Raw genomic sequence first — 20,692 nt, forward strand, 5'->3', positions numbered from 1 at the left:
TTTCTTCAGAAGTAAAGTCTACATTAACGGCAATGAGGACTCCATCGCCTGACTTTTTTCGACTGGTAAACAAATTTCGGTCGTGCCGGAATACATTATAATTATTTCCAAGTACTTCTTCGCTTCTTACGCTTTCGTCCCAGCTACTTTCGGTTCCTAAAATTATTTCAAATGATGATGACAATAGGTTTTGCTGAATTTCTTTCATTTCGCTTGGGCTTCTCATGCGATTGAAATTCTGACAGTAGATAAGAATTTCAGTCGCATTCTGTCGAGGAAGCTGTTGTGAATTTGAAAAAGTTTTTGGAAAAATATTAGGATTAAAATTAATATTTTCTTTTTCAGCAGAGGATGTCAGTCTAATTGAAAGTTCAGCATTCTGTTCAGAATGCGAAAAATGTCCAGATGTGCTTACGTTAATACTTGCCAGCAGTGATGGCATGAACTCGTGCAAAGTTGAACTGAGTGACACTTTTCCAGATTTGAATCCAACCTGAATCTGCTTCCTTTCGATAGTTTGAGTTTTGTGCACCGCACACTCTGATCGATTGAGTTTAAATGCGTGCAATGCATGCAGTGCACGATGTATCCAACGATGCAGGCGATGATGTGACGCGATGAGTTTTGTTTTTGGATCGAATTTATGCTTTCAAAGGACAATGTAATAAACTATTGCAGCAGACGCGGCGCGAATTTCATCGCAATTCGATTTTTATGCAATTGTTGTTATGCAGGATTCAAACTCAAATCTAATTCAAGAGTAATGCACTGTTAGTAGGGTTCACGTGCAAACCGAAAATAAATGTGCAAGCAAGTTTTAAAACTCACTTGGATACGAGTGCAAAGTCACTGCCTACTCTGCTTGCCAGGAGGGGCGTCCTGACTTGTACAAATTTTTGGTGCTTTCACGTAATTGCAGTAGACGCTTGGTTCGTTCGCTTGTCAGAAAATTCTTATATGACAGCAAGTCAGCTGCGGCTTCGAGTGGTGTGAGTCCATATTCCTGATGAACTTCGATGAAAATGTTCCGTAGATGGTCGGGAGATGTGGGAAGACCTTCCGATGCTGATGCTTCTGATGCTGGTTGGCGTTAGCCCTTCTACACATACTGATGGCGGTTGGTCGTTCATGAATGCCAGGTACAAGCGCACTATTTTCATTATATGCGGGTCGCGAAGTCTTGCTTTTAAAAAGCGCCCGTCGCCGTTTGTTGATTGCTGCGTTAAACGCCCTATATGAGGCCACATTGGATCTAGCTCGAATTGGCTGTCGTGCGGTGATGATGACGATGAATTTGTACTATTGTTGTTGATGCTGCTGTTATTTTCTGTCTGGTCATTACAAGTCTTTTCAGTTCGGTACGGGTTGATAGTTTCGCCTTTTTGAAAATTGATGAATTTTGTTCTAATGTCCTTGTTTTATTGTCCAGAGAAATGTATGCGTGCTGCGGCCAATAATTCCTTGACAAGAGGTAAAAGCGAAGGTGGTGTGTTGCGCTGCGTGATGGTTCCAGATTCGTTGCAATTGCTGTTACTGTAGTTGATGATATTGTTGTTGCTACTGTTGTTGTTATTTATGCGGATGTTGCTGTTGTTTCTGCTACTCTTACAATGTTATTATTGTTGTTGGAATAGATGAAGAAAAAAAATTATTGTTGTTGGTACTAGAGTTGTGATTGAAAAGTTGGTTGTGCTGCTTCCGTTGCTTTCACCTCTGCTTGGCTTTGACTTCCTTTTTTTCTTGCAGACGACGTAAACGCTGCTTTCTCACATTTCCATATTTTTTACTGCCAATGAAGCGCCAGCCAGAAGTTGATTCTTTATTGCTGACGAAGTTCTGATGACCTTGCAGTGCAGGAATTCTTCTTGCAGGTATTCTTTTTGCAATTTCTTCCATGTGAGACTTAACGTCACGCGTAAGGGCAGCACGAGATTCAGCTAAGTCTTTTTTTAGGGTAGTGAGTAATTTATTGATCGAGTCTGTCGTTGCATTTGTAGTTGATGTTATTGTTGCTACTTTTTTTTTTCTTCACAAATCATTTATTTGACACGGCACAAATACAATTCAATGTTTAACGGCGCCAATTATATCGGATGACTTAAAATCTATAAGCAAATTTTTCATCCTCGCTGCCGACTACGAGCTGAAATTAAGTCTATCTTAAAACTAGCATGTATTATTCAATCAGTGTTTTGTAGTTGAATGGTCGTCTGATGATCATCGAATGAATATGCAGCATGTATGGATTTGTTCTGCTAAGCCACGATGTCATGAGCTGGGACAGGGGCTTGTAATCCTCGGGTTCTGAGGGTATTGTGCGGGGTCTAGTTGCTGGTTTTGGTTCGTTTTTGTTGTTCGCTGGTGTTCAAGTTGCCATATGGTGTGTGCCGCTGAGCCAAGATATAAAGAAAGGCCTCGGGTTTTCCTGGCGAGTTCGTGTGGGGTTCAATTGCTGGTTCCAAAATCGAGGTCTACGACGTGTTCTTGCCGTTTTGTTGAATGTGGGTGGAAAGGAATGGGACTAGACTTGGGCATGGATGGATTTCAGGAAAATGTATATGAGGGACATGTAGGGTAGGTCGCGACTCGCCAAGACATCACGAACAGGGACAGCTGGTTCTCTACCCTCGGCCCGGAGGGAAGTTATTAATTTAGACCTGGCGTCACGGTGTACAGGGCATGACCAAACAACGTGCTCTATGTCGTGATAACCTTCACCACAGGCACAGATACCACTTTCCCCGAGCCCAATACGACGGAGATGCGCATCAAATCTATAGTGATTGGACATAAGCCGAGACATCACGCAAATGAAATCTCGACCTACATCCAACCCCTTGAACCACGGATTCGTCGATACCTTGGGTATAATGGAATGTAACCACCTTCCCAGTTCTCCTCTGGTCCAAGCATTTTGCCAACTGATGATCGTATTCTGACGTAAAAATGCGAAAAATTCATTAAAAGCAATTGGTCTTTCATAAATTTCACCGTTTGATGCGCCCACCTTAGCCAAAGAGTCCGCTTTCTCATTGACCGGTATCGAGCAGTGAGAAGGGACCCACGCTAAGGTAATCTGAAACGATTTTTCGGATAAAGCACTCAGATGTTCCCGTATTTTCCCCAGGAAATACGGAGAGTGCTTAACATCTTTCATCGATCGAAGAGCCTCAATAGAACTGAGACTGTCCGTAAAGATGAAATAATGGTCCGTGGGCATTTTTTCGATAATCCCTAGGGTGTACTGAATAGCAGCTAATTCTGCGACGTAAACAGAAGCAGGATTATCGAGCTTATGGGAGACGGTTAAATTGTTATTGAAGACACCGAAGCCAGTGGACCCATCGAGAAGTGATCCGTCAGTGTAGAACATATTGTTGCAGTTGATGTTTCGATATTTATTGGAAAAAGATTTAGGGATCTGCTGCACGCGTAAATGATCCGGGATTCCACGAGTTTCTTCTATCATGGATGTATCGAAAAACACAGTAGAATCAGAAGTATTTGATAAGTTGACACGATTTGGAATATTCAAAGAAGGGTTAATATTTTGGGACATGTGATTGAAATACAATGTCATAAAACGGGTTTGAGAACTGAGTTCGATTAACCTTTCAAAATTTTCAATCACATGACGGTTCAAGACCTCACATTTGATAAGAATACGAGAAGACAGGCTCCAGAAGCGGTTTTTCAATGGTAGAACTCCGGCTAAGACCTCCAAACTCATCGTATGGGTCGATTGTATGCAACCTAAGGCGATACGCAAACAACGATATTGTATTCGCTCCAGTTTGATCAAATGTGTGTTTGCTGCGGAGCGGAAGCAGAAACACCCGTACTCAGTTACAGACAATATCGTTGCTTGGTAAAGCCTTATAAGGTCTCTTGGGTGGGCTCCCCACCATGATCCGGTTATTGTACGATTCTCTTTGCTGACTTTTCTTCATCAGATACCTAACATGGCAACCCCAGGTGCCCTTAGAGTCGAACCAGACACCAAGATACTTATGCACCAAAACCTGAGAGATCGTTTTACCCATTAATTGTGCTTGGAGCTGAGCAGGTTCATGCTTCCTAGAAAAAACTACTATCTCAGTCTTCTCCGGAGAGAATTCGATACCTAGCTGTAGAGCCCAAGCAGACAAATTGTCCAAGGTATCTTGCAATGGTCCTTGCAAATCGGCAGCTTTGGCTCCTGTAACAGAGACCACGCTGTCGTCGGCAAGTTTTCTTATCGTGCATGAATTTGCCAGACATTCGTCGATGTCATTTACATAAAAATTGTAAAGAAGGGGGCTTAAACATGAGCCCTGGGGAAGACCCATGTAGCTAATTCGAAAAGTTGCCAAATCACCATGCGTAAAATGCATGTGCTTTTCGGACAACAAATTGTGCAAAAAATTGTTTAAAATTGGAGAAAATCCTTGTCGGTGAAGTTTACCCGAAAGAATGTCAATAGAAACGGAATCAAAAGCTCCCTTAATGTCCAAGAACGCAGACGCCATTTGTTCTTTGCGAGCATACGCCAGCTGAATATCTGTTGAAAGCAACGCAAGACAATCATTCGTCCCTTTGGCGCGGCGGAAGCCAAACTGAGTATTTGATAGCAGACCATTTGATTCGACCCAGTGGTCTAAGCGACGGAGTATCATTTTTTCCATCAATTTCCGGATACAGGATAGCATTGCAATCGGCCTATAAGAGTTGTGTTTAGAAGCTGGTTTCCCTGGTTTTTGGATGGCGATCACCTTCACTTGCCTCCAATCCTGCGGTACAATGTTTTGTGCCAGGAACTTATTGAACAAGTTCAACAAGCGCCTCTTGGCATTGCCGGGTAGATTCTTCAACAAGTTGAATTTGATTCTATCTAACCCAGGCGCGTTATTGTTACAGGACAGGAGGGCAACTGAAAATTCTGCCATCGTAAAAGGTGATTCTATCGCGTCGTGGCCCGGAGACGCATCACGAACAATATTTTGCTCGGGAACAGAGTCCGGACATACTTTCCTGGCAAAATCAAATATCCACCTACTTGAAGACTCCTCGCTTTCGTTGACCGTTACGCGATTCCGCATTCTTCGGGCTGTGTTCCAAAGAGTGCTCATTGATGTCTCCCTCGACGTCTCGTTTACGAACCGACGCCAATATCCGCGTTTCTTTGCCTTAGTCAAGCTTTTAAACTTGGTATCAAGCTCCGAATAACGTTTAAAGTCGTCGGCATCGTCTGTATCCCGGAAGGTCAGATACGCGTCGGATCTTTGCGTGTAGGCATCGGAGCACTCTTTGTCCCACCACGGAGTGGGAGGCGGTTCTTTGATCGTTACGCCAGGGTATTTCTTCGTTTGGGCTTGCAACGCGGCGTAGAGAATCAAGCCCGCGAGGAGGTTTTATTCTTCAAGCGGTGGATGATGTTGAATCGAATCGACCGCTTTTGAAATCATTTCCTCGTATAACTTCCAATCGACATTCCGTGTGAGGTCATACGGAATATCAATTGGTCGCATGCGAGTTGAACCGTTAGTAATTGAAATAAGAATAAGCAAATGGTCGCTACCGTGAGGATCGAGGATTACCTTCCATGTGCAATCCAACCGTAGCGACGTCGAACATAAGGATAGATCCATAGCGCTTGGGCGCACTGGAGGTTTCGGGATACGTGTCATTTCACCGTTGTTCAAAATAGTCATGTCGAAGTCATCGCAAAGGTTATAGATCAAAGAGGAGCGGTTATCATTGTAAGGGGAACCCCAAGCCACACCATGAGAGTTGAAGTCTCCCAAAATCAAACGTGGCGAGGGAAGAAGTTCTATTAAATCAAAGAGCAGCCGTTGCCCAACCTGTGCTCTGGGAGGAATATATATTGAGGCAATACAAAGCTCTTTACCTTGTATTGTCATTTGACATGCGACAACTTCGATGCCTGGAATCGAGGGGAGGTTAATACGATAGAAAGAATAGCACTTTTTAATCCCTAGAAGTACTCCTCCATATGGGGTGTCTCGATCAAGGCGAATAATATTAAAATCATGGAAGTTGAGATCAATATTTGAAGTAAGCCAAGTTTCACAAAGGGAAAATGCATCGCATTTGTTTTTATTTATCAAAACTTTAAGTGAATCAATTTTTGGTAAAATACTTCTACAATTTCACTGTAAGACAGAGATAGGATCCTTCATATACGCAGATGAATTAGGCATCGAAGGATACAATCGCTGCAAGGAGGGGCCATTGGGCAGTCAACTGCTTCAAAAATGATCTAACTGTTGGGAGAAGTACTGTGAGGAAATTTTTAATTGGATCAGGTATATTGAAGTTTTCAAAAATCCAGTCCACGATGTTAGAAAAATTCACCAAACCAGAGTTAATTTGATTATCTGGGTGTGCAAATGGAACAACTGGGGTTTTAGATGTTCCAGGAAGTGCTGGGAACTCCTTCTGGGACTTTAAATTTGCAAGCCCAGGAGGAGTTTGCTTCGGCTTTTCCGCAGCACTTTTAGATTTGTTCGTATTATTCATTCCATCTTGAGAAACCTTAGGCCCTTTCCTGGGAAGCTTAGGAGAGGAAAGATTTTTCCTCTTTCTAGTCTCCCCAAGACAGGCAAAAGAAGTTCCCTCTAGTGGTTCGTCAGAGTCGGTTTCATCTGAAGACAACAGATCAAAGGGGTTCGATGTTATGGTAGAAGTGGTCACGGTCTTCTTAAGAATCTCAGCGTAAGAACGCTTTGAGCGCTCCTTAAGAGATCGTTTAATTTTATCTCTGCGTTGCATGTACACCGGGCATGCGAAAAGCTCATGCAGATTTTCCCCGCAGTGAATACACTTTTTAGCGTTTACACTGCAAGAATCTTCCGCATGAGTCTCCCCACACTTGCCACACCGTGCCTTATTGCAGCAGTAGGCGGCTGTATGGCCTAACTGCTTGCAATTGGTGCAATTCATAACACGGGGCACATACAAACGCACAGGCAGACGAACCTGGTTGATAGAAACGTGGCTAGGGAGTGCAGATCCGGCAAACGTAACGCGAAACGAGTCTGACGGAGTGTATACTTTTTTACCGGAGACGAGCGACATGGACCGTAATTGCTTAACATCCAATACTTTCGCCTCGGTAGTGGATTTTTTGAAGCAGCCGACGCCGCTTCCCAGAATACACTCAACAGTCAGACTCGAATCGGTTATTACACCGTCGATCTCCACGTCTCGTGCAGGTACATACACGCGATACTCGCGTGTAAAGAGCTCAGAGCGAGCTATATCGTTGGCCTTATCCAGATCATTGACCACGACACGGAGCTTGTTTGGGCTGACTTTTGCAATTTCGGTCACGGCCTTGTATCGTGACGTCAGATCTTTCGCGATTTGTAACGTTTTCAGTGATTTTCCTCCTGGTTTGGGCCTCATGTAGAGAACCAGTGGACCCGTTGATCCGTCTGGGTAGAGCCTGGGACGAGGATTGACTAAAGCATGGACAGAGGGGGGGTGAACAGGAGGGACAGGGTCGGGTGGGTTTGGAGACGGGGGATCGGGGGCTAAGGGATCCACATCCATTGCGTTCAAACTAGCGCAACAGTACAGTGGCAAAGAATCACGTACCTCTTCTTCTTTGTTGTCTTCAATAGCACAATCACCGAGTCTTTCGGTGCTGGAACGGGCAGCTTCACAGCGGCACAGCTATAGCACAATAGCAGGATGACCTTCGGATTATCAGTTTGTCTTTACACCGCACTTCGCACTCTTTGAAACACGACCGAGTAAGCAATGCTTCTTTTCTTCTTCACACAATAGCGACTTTATAGCGAGACAATCACTTAATGCGTCCGTTTTCGTCGAGCGTTCGGGACTAGGATTGGTCGATCTTGGATCGATCTAAAGAGAATCGATCTTTTCCGCTCCGATCTTCGATTTTTTTGATCGATTTTTCAGCCCTGAAAAAATCGAAAAGATCGTTTACTTTTCTATTTGATCTTTTCGATCTTTTAAAAATTTAATTTATGTTTCAGCATGCAGCAATTTTTTTAGATCCAATTTTGAGTCATTGTCAGTGATCGTGTTTCGTTGTTTTATCGGGTTTTGAATGGTTGCGTGCGATTATGACATTATTATGCCTCCTTATAGTCCATTCCATTCCTGCAAAAAAATGCAACTGGTGACGAACTAGCAAATATGATATGATCGGCGTGCATTCAAATCGAACCAAGCTCCAAAAACATTATTTCGAGTAATCGGCGCTCAAAGTTCTAGGAAATTTTGGTTATACAGTCGAATTTCGCTAGTTGCACTGAACCCGCAGCCCATCTAGTGAAAAACTATCAGTCGTCGGGCTGAGCTGTCAAAGTTGCAAATCGATCAAAGAGCACACCGATTGTTTCTTGTTGTTAGGACTACAACTGGGAACGCAGAAAAGTTCTATAAAACCGTTGAGTTGGTTGACAAACCGCAAAAGTTCAAAACCATTCGTTGAGAATGATCTTGCTTGTACTAATTTCTCTCCTACTTTTTTGGATTTTCTTCAATGTTTTCCATATTAATAGAGCTTCGTTTGATGCCATGCAAAAGGTCAAATTTGCAAAGAAATACGAAAAGTGCAGCATAGGGCCAAATTCGAAATTGGCTCATTTAAGCCACACATCACACATTTGAAGCCAAAAATGAGTGCTCAATCATAACGTGTTCTCAAATACTTTCAAAAATACGCATAGCTCTACGTTGCATTATTACGCCAGAAAACTTATATTGTTTTTCTAACAATTGATTAAAATATTGTTTGTTTACATTTATACTCAGCTTCATTTGTTTTTATTTGAATGAATTCTACTTTCTGCGTTAAAATGCATCCACAAACCCTATATATAGGGCTTGTGGCTATAGCCCAACGAGCGGGAGCCCAACTAAAACGTAACTCAACTAAACATAACCCAACGAGCGAAATTCGACTTTTTTCTGGCGTATCACAGAAAACGAGGCGAGCGGCGAGTTACTCGCCTGACCAATTTTGGTATTACAGATGGCGAGTCGGCTGGGTTTTGGACAAATAGCTCGCCTGCGAAACTGTTCGACTCAGTTGTCAGCAGCCAAGTTTTACTTGCGATCCCTAATACAACATTTTACCCGCCTCGTCAGTGACTTAATTTTCGAAAAAAATGGGGCTTGGTCCGGACTGGTCGCACACCGACCATCTCAAAATCATTGCTATCCTGTATCACATTCCACACACAATAGAGAAAAAGTGTGATATTTTGACGTATGATTCTGCAATGTATTTTGAATGATGTTCCGACACGCTAACAAACACATAACCAAAGTTTTCAAATGATGTAAACTTTTAGGTATATTTCTTCAACAACCTTTCGAACTTGATAAAACAATCTATTCTATCTCCTGTGCATTATAACCACGGACGGTGCTATAACATTATAAACTTTAGTTCCAATCAGTTAGTATGAATTTCACAGCGCCGCAAAAAAGTGCTATAAAAGATCGATCCAGTTGAGATCGATTCCGCAGCTCCGATCTTTTGGGTGGATCGATCCAAGGACCGTTTGAATGAATCGATTCTCAGAATCGATCTTTCCCCGAAGATCGCCCAATCCTATTCGGGACGGAATGATTGTTGCTACTGTTGCTGCCGATTTGACCACCGCTTCAACAGTGCACAGTGGGGCGACTCCATACAAAGGCTGGCCAAGGAAAACAAGTGTCGATAAATGCGACAAAAACTTAGTATTTACATCATTTTGGGGCGCTGAACACGAATTTGGCATCCATTTTTTGTTTGGGGTCGTCCATAAAGCACAAAATCCAATTTTTTATATTTTTTGGCACTTTTTTCTTTTTTTAGAATTATATGATCTTTAACCACCAGTAGTGCCATCAGGCGTCCTCCCCATTGAAAAAAAAGTACGTTATTTATGGATGATCCCTCGAATTAAACAAGTTTTGCCTAAATATATATGCATTATGTAATAAATCACCTGGGTAAACAACGTGAAAATAATAAAGTTGTGGGTACACAAAAAGCCTACTTTTACAACTAAGTAAATGATACAACACAACATTAATAATCCGAATATTCTGATGCATTTTCACATAGTTAAAACCTTGCGGAAGTGATTCCCGAAGAGTACCTACTCGCTACATTAAGTTGAGAAATTGACTTTTTTTCCAACTATATGCAGTTCCAGACCACTGTGCGCCCTGAGAATGGTGCCTTGGGATCAGGGATCGTCTAACTACTCAGAGCTGTGCAAAAAATCTTCGTGCGTCTCGCAGATTTTTGTGCACGTCTCCAATATTTGGAAAGAGTAAGAGACGAAGGAGAGAGAGATTTTATATTTGAGAGTCAGAGATCGGGTGCTACTCATTTTTTTGCGTGCAAAGCACACGCCGTTGGGAGACTGCACAATAATTTCTAAAGAGACGAGTAAGAGCAGTTCGGATTGCACTGTACATTTCGTTTCCAAAGAGACAAGCATTGGCCAAAAATTGTAGATGTATCGATACTCGAGTATCGATAATTTTTCCCTGGTGGTATCGATGCTTGGTCGATATCGAGGGAGGAGCATCGATACCAGCTGTATCGATACTCTGCCTGCTACTTGAAACAGGTCTATGAAAAATTACCATATCTTCTTGATCATTATTACCGAAAATCAGAGATGCCAGGTGTTTTTGAAAAATGTAAGCAACTATTCGAAAAACAGACAAAATTTGCTTAAAGTCTGAAAAAAATTTGTCTGTGATTTGAAAAATACGTTCGCGCAGGCAAAAGTCTGCAAAAATTTTCACAGATGTTGAGAAAGTCTGCGTAAATATTAAGAAACTCTGACAAAAATCTGCAGAGACTCTGGAAAAAATATAATTATCTGCGAATCAATAAAAATCTGCACACCGACTCTAAAAATCTGCGTTTTGAAGACAAATCTGCATAATTTGTATCCCTGCGGTCAATAGACTAATGGTACCAGAATGGGACAGTGGTGACAGAATTATATGTCACACACACAAATCAATGCAATAGCATACGCGCGTCTGCGTCCTTATTTGAAATATAGGGCAGCACGATAATCCTGGGTTCTTATTCTTTATTGCCTGCCTTTTTGCAAAAACTCGGCGCTTACGATTTTGCTCTGCACAGACAGTATTACCAAATGCGGCAGCATTGAAAAACCGCCTTAGAAATGAGCGGTTATATTCAATCCTGTTGGTGTCTTTTACAAAAAGAGCACAAACCAAATTTCTGCACTGTTTGTAGAAGACTTTAACGCGATAGATTATATCCGCGCACCCCTACAAGGCTTTTCCGTTAGACAATTTGTAGCAATCAAGAATATTTCCCGATTTTATAGTTTCTCTTCAGTATCGAAAATATATCGGGGTGAAAGTATCGATCCAGCTCGATATCGAAGTCGCTTGCATCGATAAAAAATAGCGATATTTAGGGCCCAAGTATCGATACGATATCGGCCAATGCTACAAGTAAGTGCAGTTCGCATGTCACAGCACTCTTTATCCGTCTCTTTCCGGAAATGTCTCTGTGCAATTATGTGCAATGAAAGCGTTCGAAACTTGCTACGATTGTAGCATTAAAATCTGTGTAGGGGGATGAGGGGCATAATAAGCACACGGGGTGAAATGGGCACCCCTCTTATATGCGAAACTACGCATTTTTTAATACAATGTGGTATGTGGAACTGTTCCGTAGTTACTACAGTATATCTTGATGTAGAACAAAAGTGATTTATTTGTTTAAAACATGGAAATATACTGAAAAAAAAACAAACTTGGTTCCCGGATGTTGGAAAAATTATTATTATTGCGCACTACAAAATAAGCTTATACGGTCGTGGCTCAATCAAGTATGTAGACACATCAATATGACGTATGGGTCGTACCCCAAATTTCACCATCATTGTTGTTTTGATTTTAAGCTATAATTAGTGTTAAAATCTCATATTAGCTTTAACTAATTCGATAGGAGCGAAATTGTCACCTATAGTTGGGGTGAAATAAGACAAGGTGTGTTGTCACATAAATTTACCTGAAATTCATCTCAGTAGACTTGTGAGACTTGTTCTGTTTCCATAGTCAGTGTTTGTTTACAGTGATGGTGCGAACATATATTAGAAAATCTTTGAAGCCGAATCAGTCAGAAAAAGGGACTGCAGGCAGAATTGGCCACCATAAGGCGCGACGGGACATTTACGAAACAAGCCGCCAAGTATCATGGCATCTCGCGACAAACGTTGGCCCATTAGTTGTACTTCTACACAGATATGTTCTATAAGAGTGCTCATTATGCCCCAGTGGGAAGCTCATTGTTCCCCACACATCGACTGATTGCTAGTTTTATAAGCATGAATCTAATTTGTGTTTTTCACCATTATACGATAAACTTTTAAATTTGTGAATAGTGTACCTTTATTTATAAATAGTTAATTCAAGTTTTGCACGGAAGACAGCCCTTAAATTTTTGTCGTTTTCCATGCTTAAATCAGCAACCGAATTAGGAGCCCATTAAGCCCCTATTCCCCCTACGAGTCAGCAGGAAGCCGCAAACGGGCAAAATTTTCACACAGCACAGGCATAATCAGGGTTGCCACTCGCATTTTTAAATACATTTAACTACTGCACAAGAAATGTAAAGCTAGCTTAATTTTGTTGGTTCGTTGGAAAGTCGAGAAAGTCCGTAATCAATGATATCTTTAAAACGTCGAATTATAGAGAATAAGAAGCACCTAGAAAAGGAACAATTTCCTCTCTTAAATATGTGATAAACATGGGTTTTGTTTTAAAGTCTACTGTACAAGATGTTCTTTGACGCCTCTTTATGTTTAGGTGCTATTCAACTTTAAAAGCATTAAGCTGTGCCTTCATTTAGTGTTGTAAGATCAATTTTTTTCAATCTGTTGTTCAACATAGAAGCATACCTTTCAAAACAATAATATGCGTTGTACGGTTCATTTTTCACTTATTGAAAAGGTGTGATCCGCATCCTCATACAACACAGATGATCGTTATGCGTGAAAATGTCGAAAAATAAAATCTGTATAACTACAGATTAATCTGAATATGTGGCATCACTAGCTGTGATCAAAAACTCTCTCAACAAAGAGGCACACAAAGCCCAAGAAATTTTCTGAGGTAGAAACTACCGTGACTGCGGGTAATTCTGCGCAGCACGTTTTCCGCGCACTCATCCTAAAAAGCTATTTTTCAACAGTAAACTTTACTAAAACACAGTTGATTTGTGTGCTTTACCATGTGCAAAGCATAGTCTGCTATAATAGTACAGAGATTAGGTATGTTTTAGTAAAATTTACTGTAGCAAACAGTTTTATAAGCTGTGTGCGCGGGAAAATGTGCTGCGCAGAATTACCCGCAGTCACGGTACGTCTCTCAGCACTATACTGGGGTAAATTCTGTGAGGTCTCCTGAACGACACGAAAGGGATCCGAACTGCTTTTACTCGTCTCTTTGGAAATTGATGTGCAGTCTCCCAACCAGGGATGCCACATGTACAGATTAATCTGTATTTTACAGATTTTTGGCCGAAGTAACGGTACAGAATCTGTATATACAGATATACAGATTTTCGTCGAAAAGTACAGATTTACAGATTTTTCGAAATTGACATTAATTTTTATAAGCACTCAAAATTTTATTTCATTAAATATTAAGCAAATTGAACATCCGATCCCTGAGTAAGATACATCTCCGGAAAGAGACGGATACAGTGTGTTGTGACACAGGCTTGCCAGATCTACGGATTTATCCGTAGATCTACGGATTTGTTCACTTCTACGGATTTACAAATATATGGGAAATCCGTATAAAAGAAGAAGAAAACATCGGAAATCCGTAGAAATCCCAAAAAATCCGTAGAATCTACGGACTTTCACGAAATAGTTCTGGCATCTCTGTTGTGACATGCTACCTGCACTTACTTGTCTCTTTGGAAACGAATGTACAGTGCAATCCGAACTGCTTTTACTCGTCTCTTTAGAAATTATTGTGCAGTCTTCCAACGGCGTGTGCTTTGCACGCAAAAAGATGAGTAGCACCCGATTCCTGTTTGGGATGATCCTATCCGTTATAAGGTTACGAGAATGAGACTCCCCCTTTGAATCTCAGGGATTCGGTGCGCGTCTAAATTTAACCGATACCTTGGAACCACTCCGAGAATAGGAACCCAGGGATTTACCAACTTAAGCAAAGAAAAAATAATGTATCGATAGTTCTAATTCCTAATTTCTATAATTTCTAATTCCTAAGACTACTATTTACACTATTTACAATTTGTACAATTCGCAAATCTTCTTATGCATCGATTTCCCTCGTCGCAGTATGTGCACACACTATACGCATCAAGCTTGACTCACCGCGGGATCGCAGCGACGACGCTCAACTCCAGCAACAATACCAAAACCTCCCGTCCTTACTATCAAATTTGTATTGGAGATACACTTCCCCCTTTTAACGTTCCACAGACTTTCAAAAAATATATTTCTTGTGTACTTGATTGGCTATGCTTCTGCATTCGCCAGCTTGAGACTTTGTTTCTCCAAAAAAACTGACGACGCTTTCTAATCGCTTATATAGCGCCAATCTCTTCTTTTCCACATTCAAATTTCAAAACTGTAACTCTTTCAGAGCTGAAATCAGGGATTACTCTTTAACTATCAATTTGCATTGTTCCAAGCGGTATATGCGTTATCAGCAATTATCTCCTTTTAACTTCCCCTCAACATTCATCGACTGAGTTCATTCCGAGCAAGACGGATAGTTTGAAAGTGACCTAAGTATCGATCGATCATCGGCCATCTTCCATTGATTGCTGGTTTGTTTTGACTTCCCCGTTCGTGTTTAATAGTGAACTGAACGGCATCATGATGGTATGCTTTCAGGTAAGTAACTTCAATTTTTCCTTTATTTCATTCCTCAAATTATCCCTTCTTTGCTTCCCATAATCCTATTCCTACATAAACTAACCGAAACACTTATTTTTTTGTTTCTTGCTATTTTTTCTAGGCGAAATGGTTCCACAGTACACGAACAGCAACGCAGAGCAGCTCACACCGTTTGCCATTTTACGAACATCGATGTGCTCTTATCCAACTCTGACTAACAGGAGAAGTCTACTACAACACTTGTTTATCTTTAACCTTCTCGGAAACAACGTTGATAGCGCGGAACTACTAGAACGAATTCAATTTAATGTGCCATATCGAACCACAAGACGAACGCATTTCTTCAGACTTCCTAGGCATCTCACTTTATTTGGCCAGAACAATCCAATTGATATGTGTTGTCGTGTATTTAATGTTGTATCTGATTATTATTACTTTGATGTGAATAGAACTACTTTTAAATCTAGAATAAGCTAATATTTAGGACTGTCTGTACGATACTATCGAAGATCAGTAAATAAATAAATAAATAAATATTGCCCAAGTGTTTTCTGTACTCCGCACTGTTGAAACTTACACACAAGCACGAATATGAACGATAAGCGTATCACTTACTTCAATAGTGATACTACCAATAATATGAAGCGAAAGAAAAAGGACCGAGCCTCTGTCCATCCGAACAATATCGCCTAATTACAATTCCCTGGAGAGAACTTTTATCGTTACTCACACCTGTTTTACTATAATAGGGACTTATTTTTGTTAGAAGGGGAGTCAACTGTAGAACTCAGATTGAAGGAAGGGTACCTGGTGGAGAGCATGAGAATAAATCTATGCCTTTGACAACCAAATGGCCTGATTCTACTAAGCTTCAAACCCACGACCACCCGCTTATCAAAGCAGACTCTGTAACCTTGCGGTTACGGAGCTGCCCTGATGTGTGTAGTTTACGGGGCACTTTCGAGCCCTTGCGGTCTTCGAGCGGAAGGTGTTGCATACTATCTTCGGTGGACTGCCATGAACTACAGGAGCTGCTCGGGGCGCCGTCTATCGTTCAGACCGCTATGGCAGGCTGCGGCGACTAACGCTCTAAATGTTTCTCTTTTTATAGATATTTCAAAATTATGTTTGGAATATTTTAGTTTTTTAAATTATGAGCTTTTTTTCATTGACAGCAGATATTGGTTGAACAATTCAGGAGTTCATAACCATAGCTTTTAAATTATTCATCCAATCTTTTTGGTGTCAAGGCAACAACAACAACTTGTTATCACTTCATGTTACTTTGAAAAAAAAAAAAAAAAGCAAAAATACAACTCTTTTTTGCGAAGTAAATAAATAGGGTATCGACTCTATTATCGTCAGGTTTCACCTATTATCGTCGGGAGGGTCTAGAGTGTTAATTTCATTTTCTTCTCAACAGCGTTAATTTCTTACCTGGTAGTTCTTCATAATGCATAGCATCTTCCTGCAGAAGATTAGTTATTTATGACTTCATTAAGCCCCCGGACGATAATTGGACAAACCTGTCGACAATAAAGTAGATACCATATATTCAGAATTTTTTACAGTGTGTAATTTTTTTACAAGGCAGTATCCGTTTTCGATAGATTATTCTCAGACAGTTTTTCCGTACAACCAGTCTAAACTTTTTTTCCACCCACCCGATTTTTTTGATTCTTTCGGCGAGGTTTTGCTCATAAAATTTTCTTCAAAAATCCTACAAATTATTTCAAGATACAATAGTTGAAAAAAGAAGTTCAATTAAAAAGGTTATGACAAGTTGTGAGTTCATAGATCAAAAAGTGGTTTCAATGGTACAAAACTGGGATTTTTACATATTAGTCCAGTCCAACATGAACAGTTACTACAACTTTGGCTCGTAGCCGTAAATATAAATGATGGAAGCAGGTTTGCGACGATTTTGCGTAGAATGACCTCTATGAAAGAACAAAGTGTATACCTTAAAAAACTCGTTTTGGTTAAAGATTGATAAATGACGAGGTAGAAGATCACCCAATGTGCGGCGAATCAAGTATAATTGATCGACATCACTTCTTCCTGGCCATAGCGCATCCCCTCGAACAAGCTCCGCAAATACACATCCAATCGCCCATACGTCAACGGGTGTCCCATACTGCGTGTCTCCTACAAGTAATTCGGGCGCTCGATACCATCGTGTTGCTACATAATCTGTATAGTTTTCTCCAGGACCTGCAACATAGTAATGTTATAGCTGTTTAATAGTTTAAATGCACGTACTTAACATCCTCGCGAAACCAAAATCGCACAGTTTAACTTGTCCTTGTGCTGTTAACAAAATGTTTTCCGGTTTTATATCACGATGTAGGCACCCTTGTTTATGACAATATGCAACTCCTAGTATAGTTTGAAAAGTGATTTGTTTAGTGAGATTATCAGGACAACCCTGAAAAGAAAAAATAAATAACTTTCTTCATTTCAGCTTAAAATTCCAGAATAAACTGTTGATATTATTCTTCATCATAATTATCGATATTTTTCAAATAAGAGGTGGTTTGTTAGTAGTTTAAGTATTTATAATAAATAGGGTAAATGACTCAATAGTGGAGGAGCTAAGCACGAGTTATGCATGTTTAGCCATGTTTTAGCTAAGAAAAACGAGTCTAGCTAGTACGTTTTTCATTTTCTGCCGACATAGGTTTTACTTGCTAATTTTGCACCTTAAAATTGGCTTGAAACACGCTTTGAGGTGTGAATTCAACAAAAATGTGTTGCACGCTTTCGTTCCAATAGTTGCGGTAGAGTTTCCATAGCTGCGAATGGGTGCTCTTATAGTTGCGTTGCACAGTGGGGCAAATTGGTCCGTAGGCGCGACAAAACCACATAACTCCTTAACAGTTGATTCCACGGTGTTCATGTCTTCGGCAATGTTGTTCACCATAAAAACATCTTTCTGAAAAATGTATTCCATCAGCTTAATTTTTTTTTCTACAGATGGCGCTGACATCTATCTTCTGAAGAAATGGTGCTAGCCATTTTGTTTCTTCGGGAAAGTTGTTTATATCATCAATTGACATAAAGTTGTCGAACATATTACAACTGTAGGACGAACCGAGATATATTCGAATTTCCGAGTCATCATGAAATGAATTATTGGAAGTTTGTAGTTGCATTTGTATAGTTTTTTGCCTACCTATGATGTGTCATCATTCTTGAGAAAGAATATAAAATATAATTTTAATGTTATTGTTTGTGACAAAATATTTCAAATAGGAACATTGTTCAATTAAAGATTAGTTGGTCAAGTTTCCTTTCAAAGAGCTCCTCTTGTTATATTTTATTCCATTTGGCATGGATACTAAGCGCATACTTTTGTTTAAGACACTGTTCATCCAATAACAAACTGTTTCCTAGTACTAATAATTATTTCTGACATTCGTTGTTTTGCTTTCGTCTCGATTAGACGCAAATTGTTTATCTCCGTTTGAGTTCACAAAATAACAATACACGAGTTATCGTACGGGTGTTTTTTTGTCGATTAGTTCTTGTGCTGCGCGATAACAATAGCCTGTTATATATCGGCAGAAACATCTGCACACTGGTAGGGGCAGGCTACCCCGCCAGTGATTCGATACGCAGCTGATATATCAGCAAGAATAATTCTCCCGCACCGCTGTTACCCCGCTAGCAGCACGGACCACCATACGATCGAGCGAGTGGAAGTCAACTACAAGTGGCATCTACAAGGTCGCGTGTAGGACACGGCCACTGCGTCTCAACACGAAGCTGGATCGTCATTGTTTGTTCTGCGGAGACGCTTGATTAATTCTACTATCAGCCGTGAGGTCGTGACTTAGACGTTCGGTGACGTATTACCTTTAGAATTTTTACTATTATTATCAATATTATTACTATGTTATAATATTATTATTAATATTATTATTGATATTATTATTGTTTTTAATAATATTATTACTATAATTATTATTATTATTATTATTATTATTACTATTGTTATTAGAATTAGTATTACTGTCTTTTTTTTATTTGATCCATTGTAGATTGAAAAATTGTTTTTAAAATTTAACACCAACTACTTGAACCCCCCCCCCCATATTTGAATATTTATCGTTTGTGTGCGGTAGAGCGTAACGCTCCCGCAAAATGGACGACATGCAGGTGCAACTTTTCCTGGAGGTGGAAACAAACGGGGAAGAAATTGAAATTTCTCCCATCAGCTCACCCCTACCTTCCCCTGTGCCCTCCCCTTTGCCAAGTCCTGTACCAAGAGTACCGGAAGTACGGGTAAAAGCTTACCCAGATGCCGCTGGCGGTCCCTACGTTGTTTTTTTCCGGCCCATAAAGAAGCCATTGAATATTATTCAAATTGGCAAAGACCTGGCAAAACATTTTTCGGCCGTAACCGAGATTACGAAGGTGAGGCCGAACAAACTGCGAGTTGTCGTGAGTAGCTTGAAGCAAGCAAACGAAATTGCTGGCTACGAGCTCTTCACGAGAGAGTATCGCGTGTACATCCCTGCCAAGGATGTAGAAATCGACGGTGTGGTTACCGAGGGGAATCTCACTGTCGATGACATTTTGCGTCATGGAGTTGGCTGTTTTAAAAACCCCTTGATGCAAAGTGTAAAGATACTGGATTGCAAGCAATTGCATTCAGTATCCATCGAAGAAAGGAAGAAGAAATTCCTCCCTTCGGATTCCTTCCGAGTAACATTCGCCGGATCCGCGCTGCCGAACTACGTCCGCTTGGACAGGGTTCGTCTACCTGTACGCCTGTTCGTACCGCGGGTCATGCATTGCCAAAACTGTAAGCAGTTAGGTCACACAGCCACCTACTGCTGCAACAAGGCACGCTGTAGCAAGTGCGGAGGCAATCATGCTGAGAACGCCTGCAGTGGGGATACTGAAAAGTGTCTTTATTGCGAGGGAACTCGGCATGACCTTCCGGCATGTCCCGCGTACAAACAGCGCGAGGAAAAAATTAAGCGTTCCCTTAAGGAACGATCAAAGCGCTCTTTTGCAGAAATGCTTAAGAGGGCTGAGCCACCCTCGACAGGAAACATCTTTTCCTTTTTGCCAACCGATGAGGGTACATCTGACGATCCCGTCGAAGGGTGTTCCTATGCCTTGCCAGAGGGATCTAGGAAGAGGAGAATGCTCAACTCTCCTAATCTTTCTCGCAAAGGTCGTAAGATAACCCCTAGCGGAATGACCAATAAGACAACACAAAAAGGAAGCGGTGAAGAAAAACCGAAGCAAGTACCCCCCGGTTTTAATTTCAAATCAAACCAGGAGTACCCACCGCTTCCTGGGGCACCAAAAACCCATCGTGCACCCATTTCTCGATCAGAAGACATAAAAGAAACAGGGTTCATAAAATTCTCTGATATTGTGGATATTTAAAACATTCAACATACCAGATCCCCTTCAAAACATTCTTCTTGCCCTTCTCCCAACAGTGAAAACCTTTTTGAAGCAACTCACAGCAACTTGGCCCCTCATTTCAGCTATCGTATCTTTCGATGACTAATACGTTGAAAGAGGTTAGGAATTTTGTCACTGTGTTACAGTGGAACTGCAGAAGTATCATCCCCAAATTTGATTTATTTTCACATTTGATAAACACATACAATTGTGATGCGTTCGCGCTTTGTGAAACTTTTCTCAATTCAAATGACCAACTTAATTTCCACGATTTTAACATCATTCGTCGAGATCGAGACTCACACGGTGGAGGGGTACTTTTAGGGATCAAAAAGTGCTATTCTTTTTTCAGA

General features: G+C 40.8%; 1 protein-coding gene across 4 annotated transcripts in view; it reads right to left on the bottom strand.

Annotated features, from left to right (window-relative positions):
- LOC129720243 (cyclin-dependent kinase-like 4) overlaps window positions 1-20,692 on the bottom strand; it is a 240,501-nt gene that overhangs the window by 15,306 nt on the left and 204,503 nt on the right. For all 4 annotated transcript variants that reach the window (XM_055671710.1, XM_055671696.1, XM_055671702.1 and 1 more), the window contains 2 exons: window positions 17,175-17,340; window positions 16,876-17,126 (listed from right to left, as the gene is read on the bottom strand). In XM_055671710.1, the coding sequence (XP_055527685.1) occupies window positions 16,876-17,126; window positions 17,175-17,340 (417 nt within the window). The remainder of the gene's footprint in view (window positions 1-16,875; window positions 17,127-17,174; window positions 17,341-20,692) is intronic.

The sequence above is a fragment of the Wyeomyia smithii genome, chromosome 1 (genome assembly GCF_029784165.1).
Source record: "Wyeomyia smithii strain HCP4-BCI-WySm-NY-G18 chromosome 1, ASM2978416v1, whole genome shotgun sequence".
NCBI lineage: Eukaryota > Metazoa > Arthropoda > Insecta > Diptera > Culicidae > Wyeomyia > Wyeomyia smithii.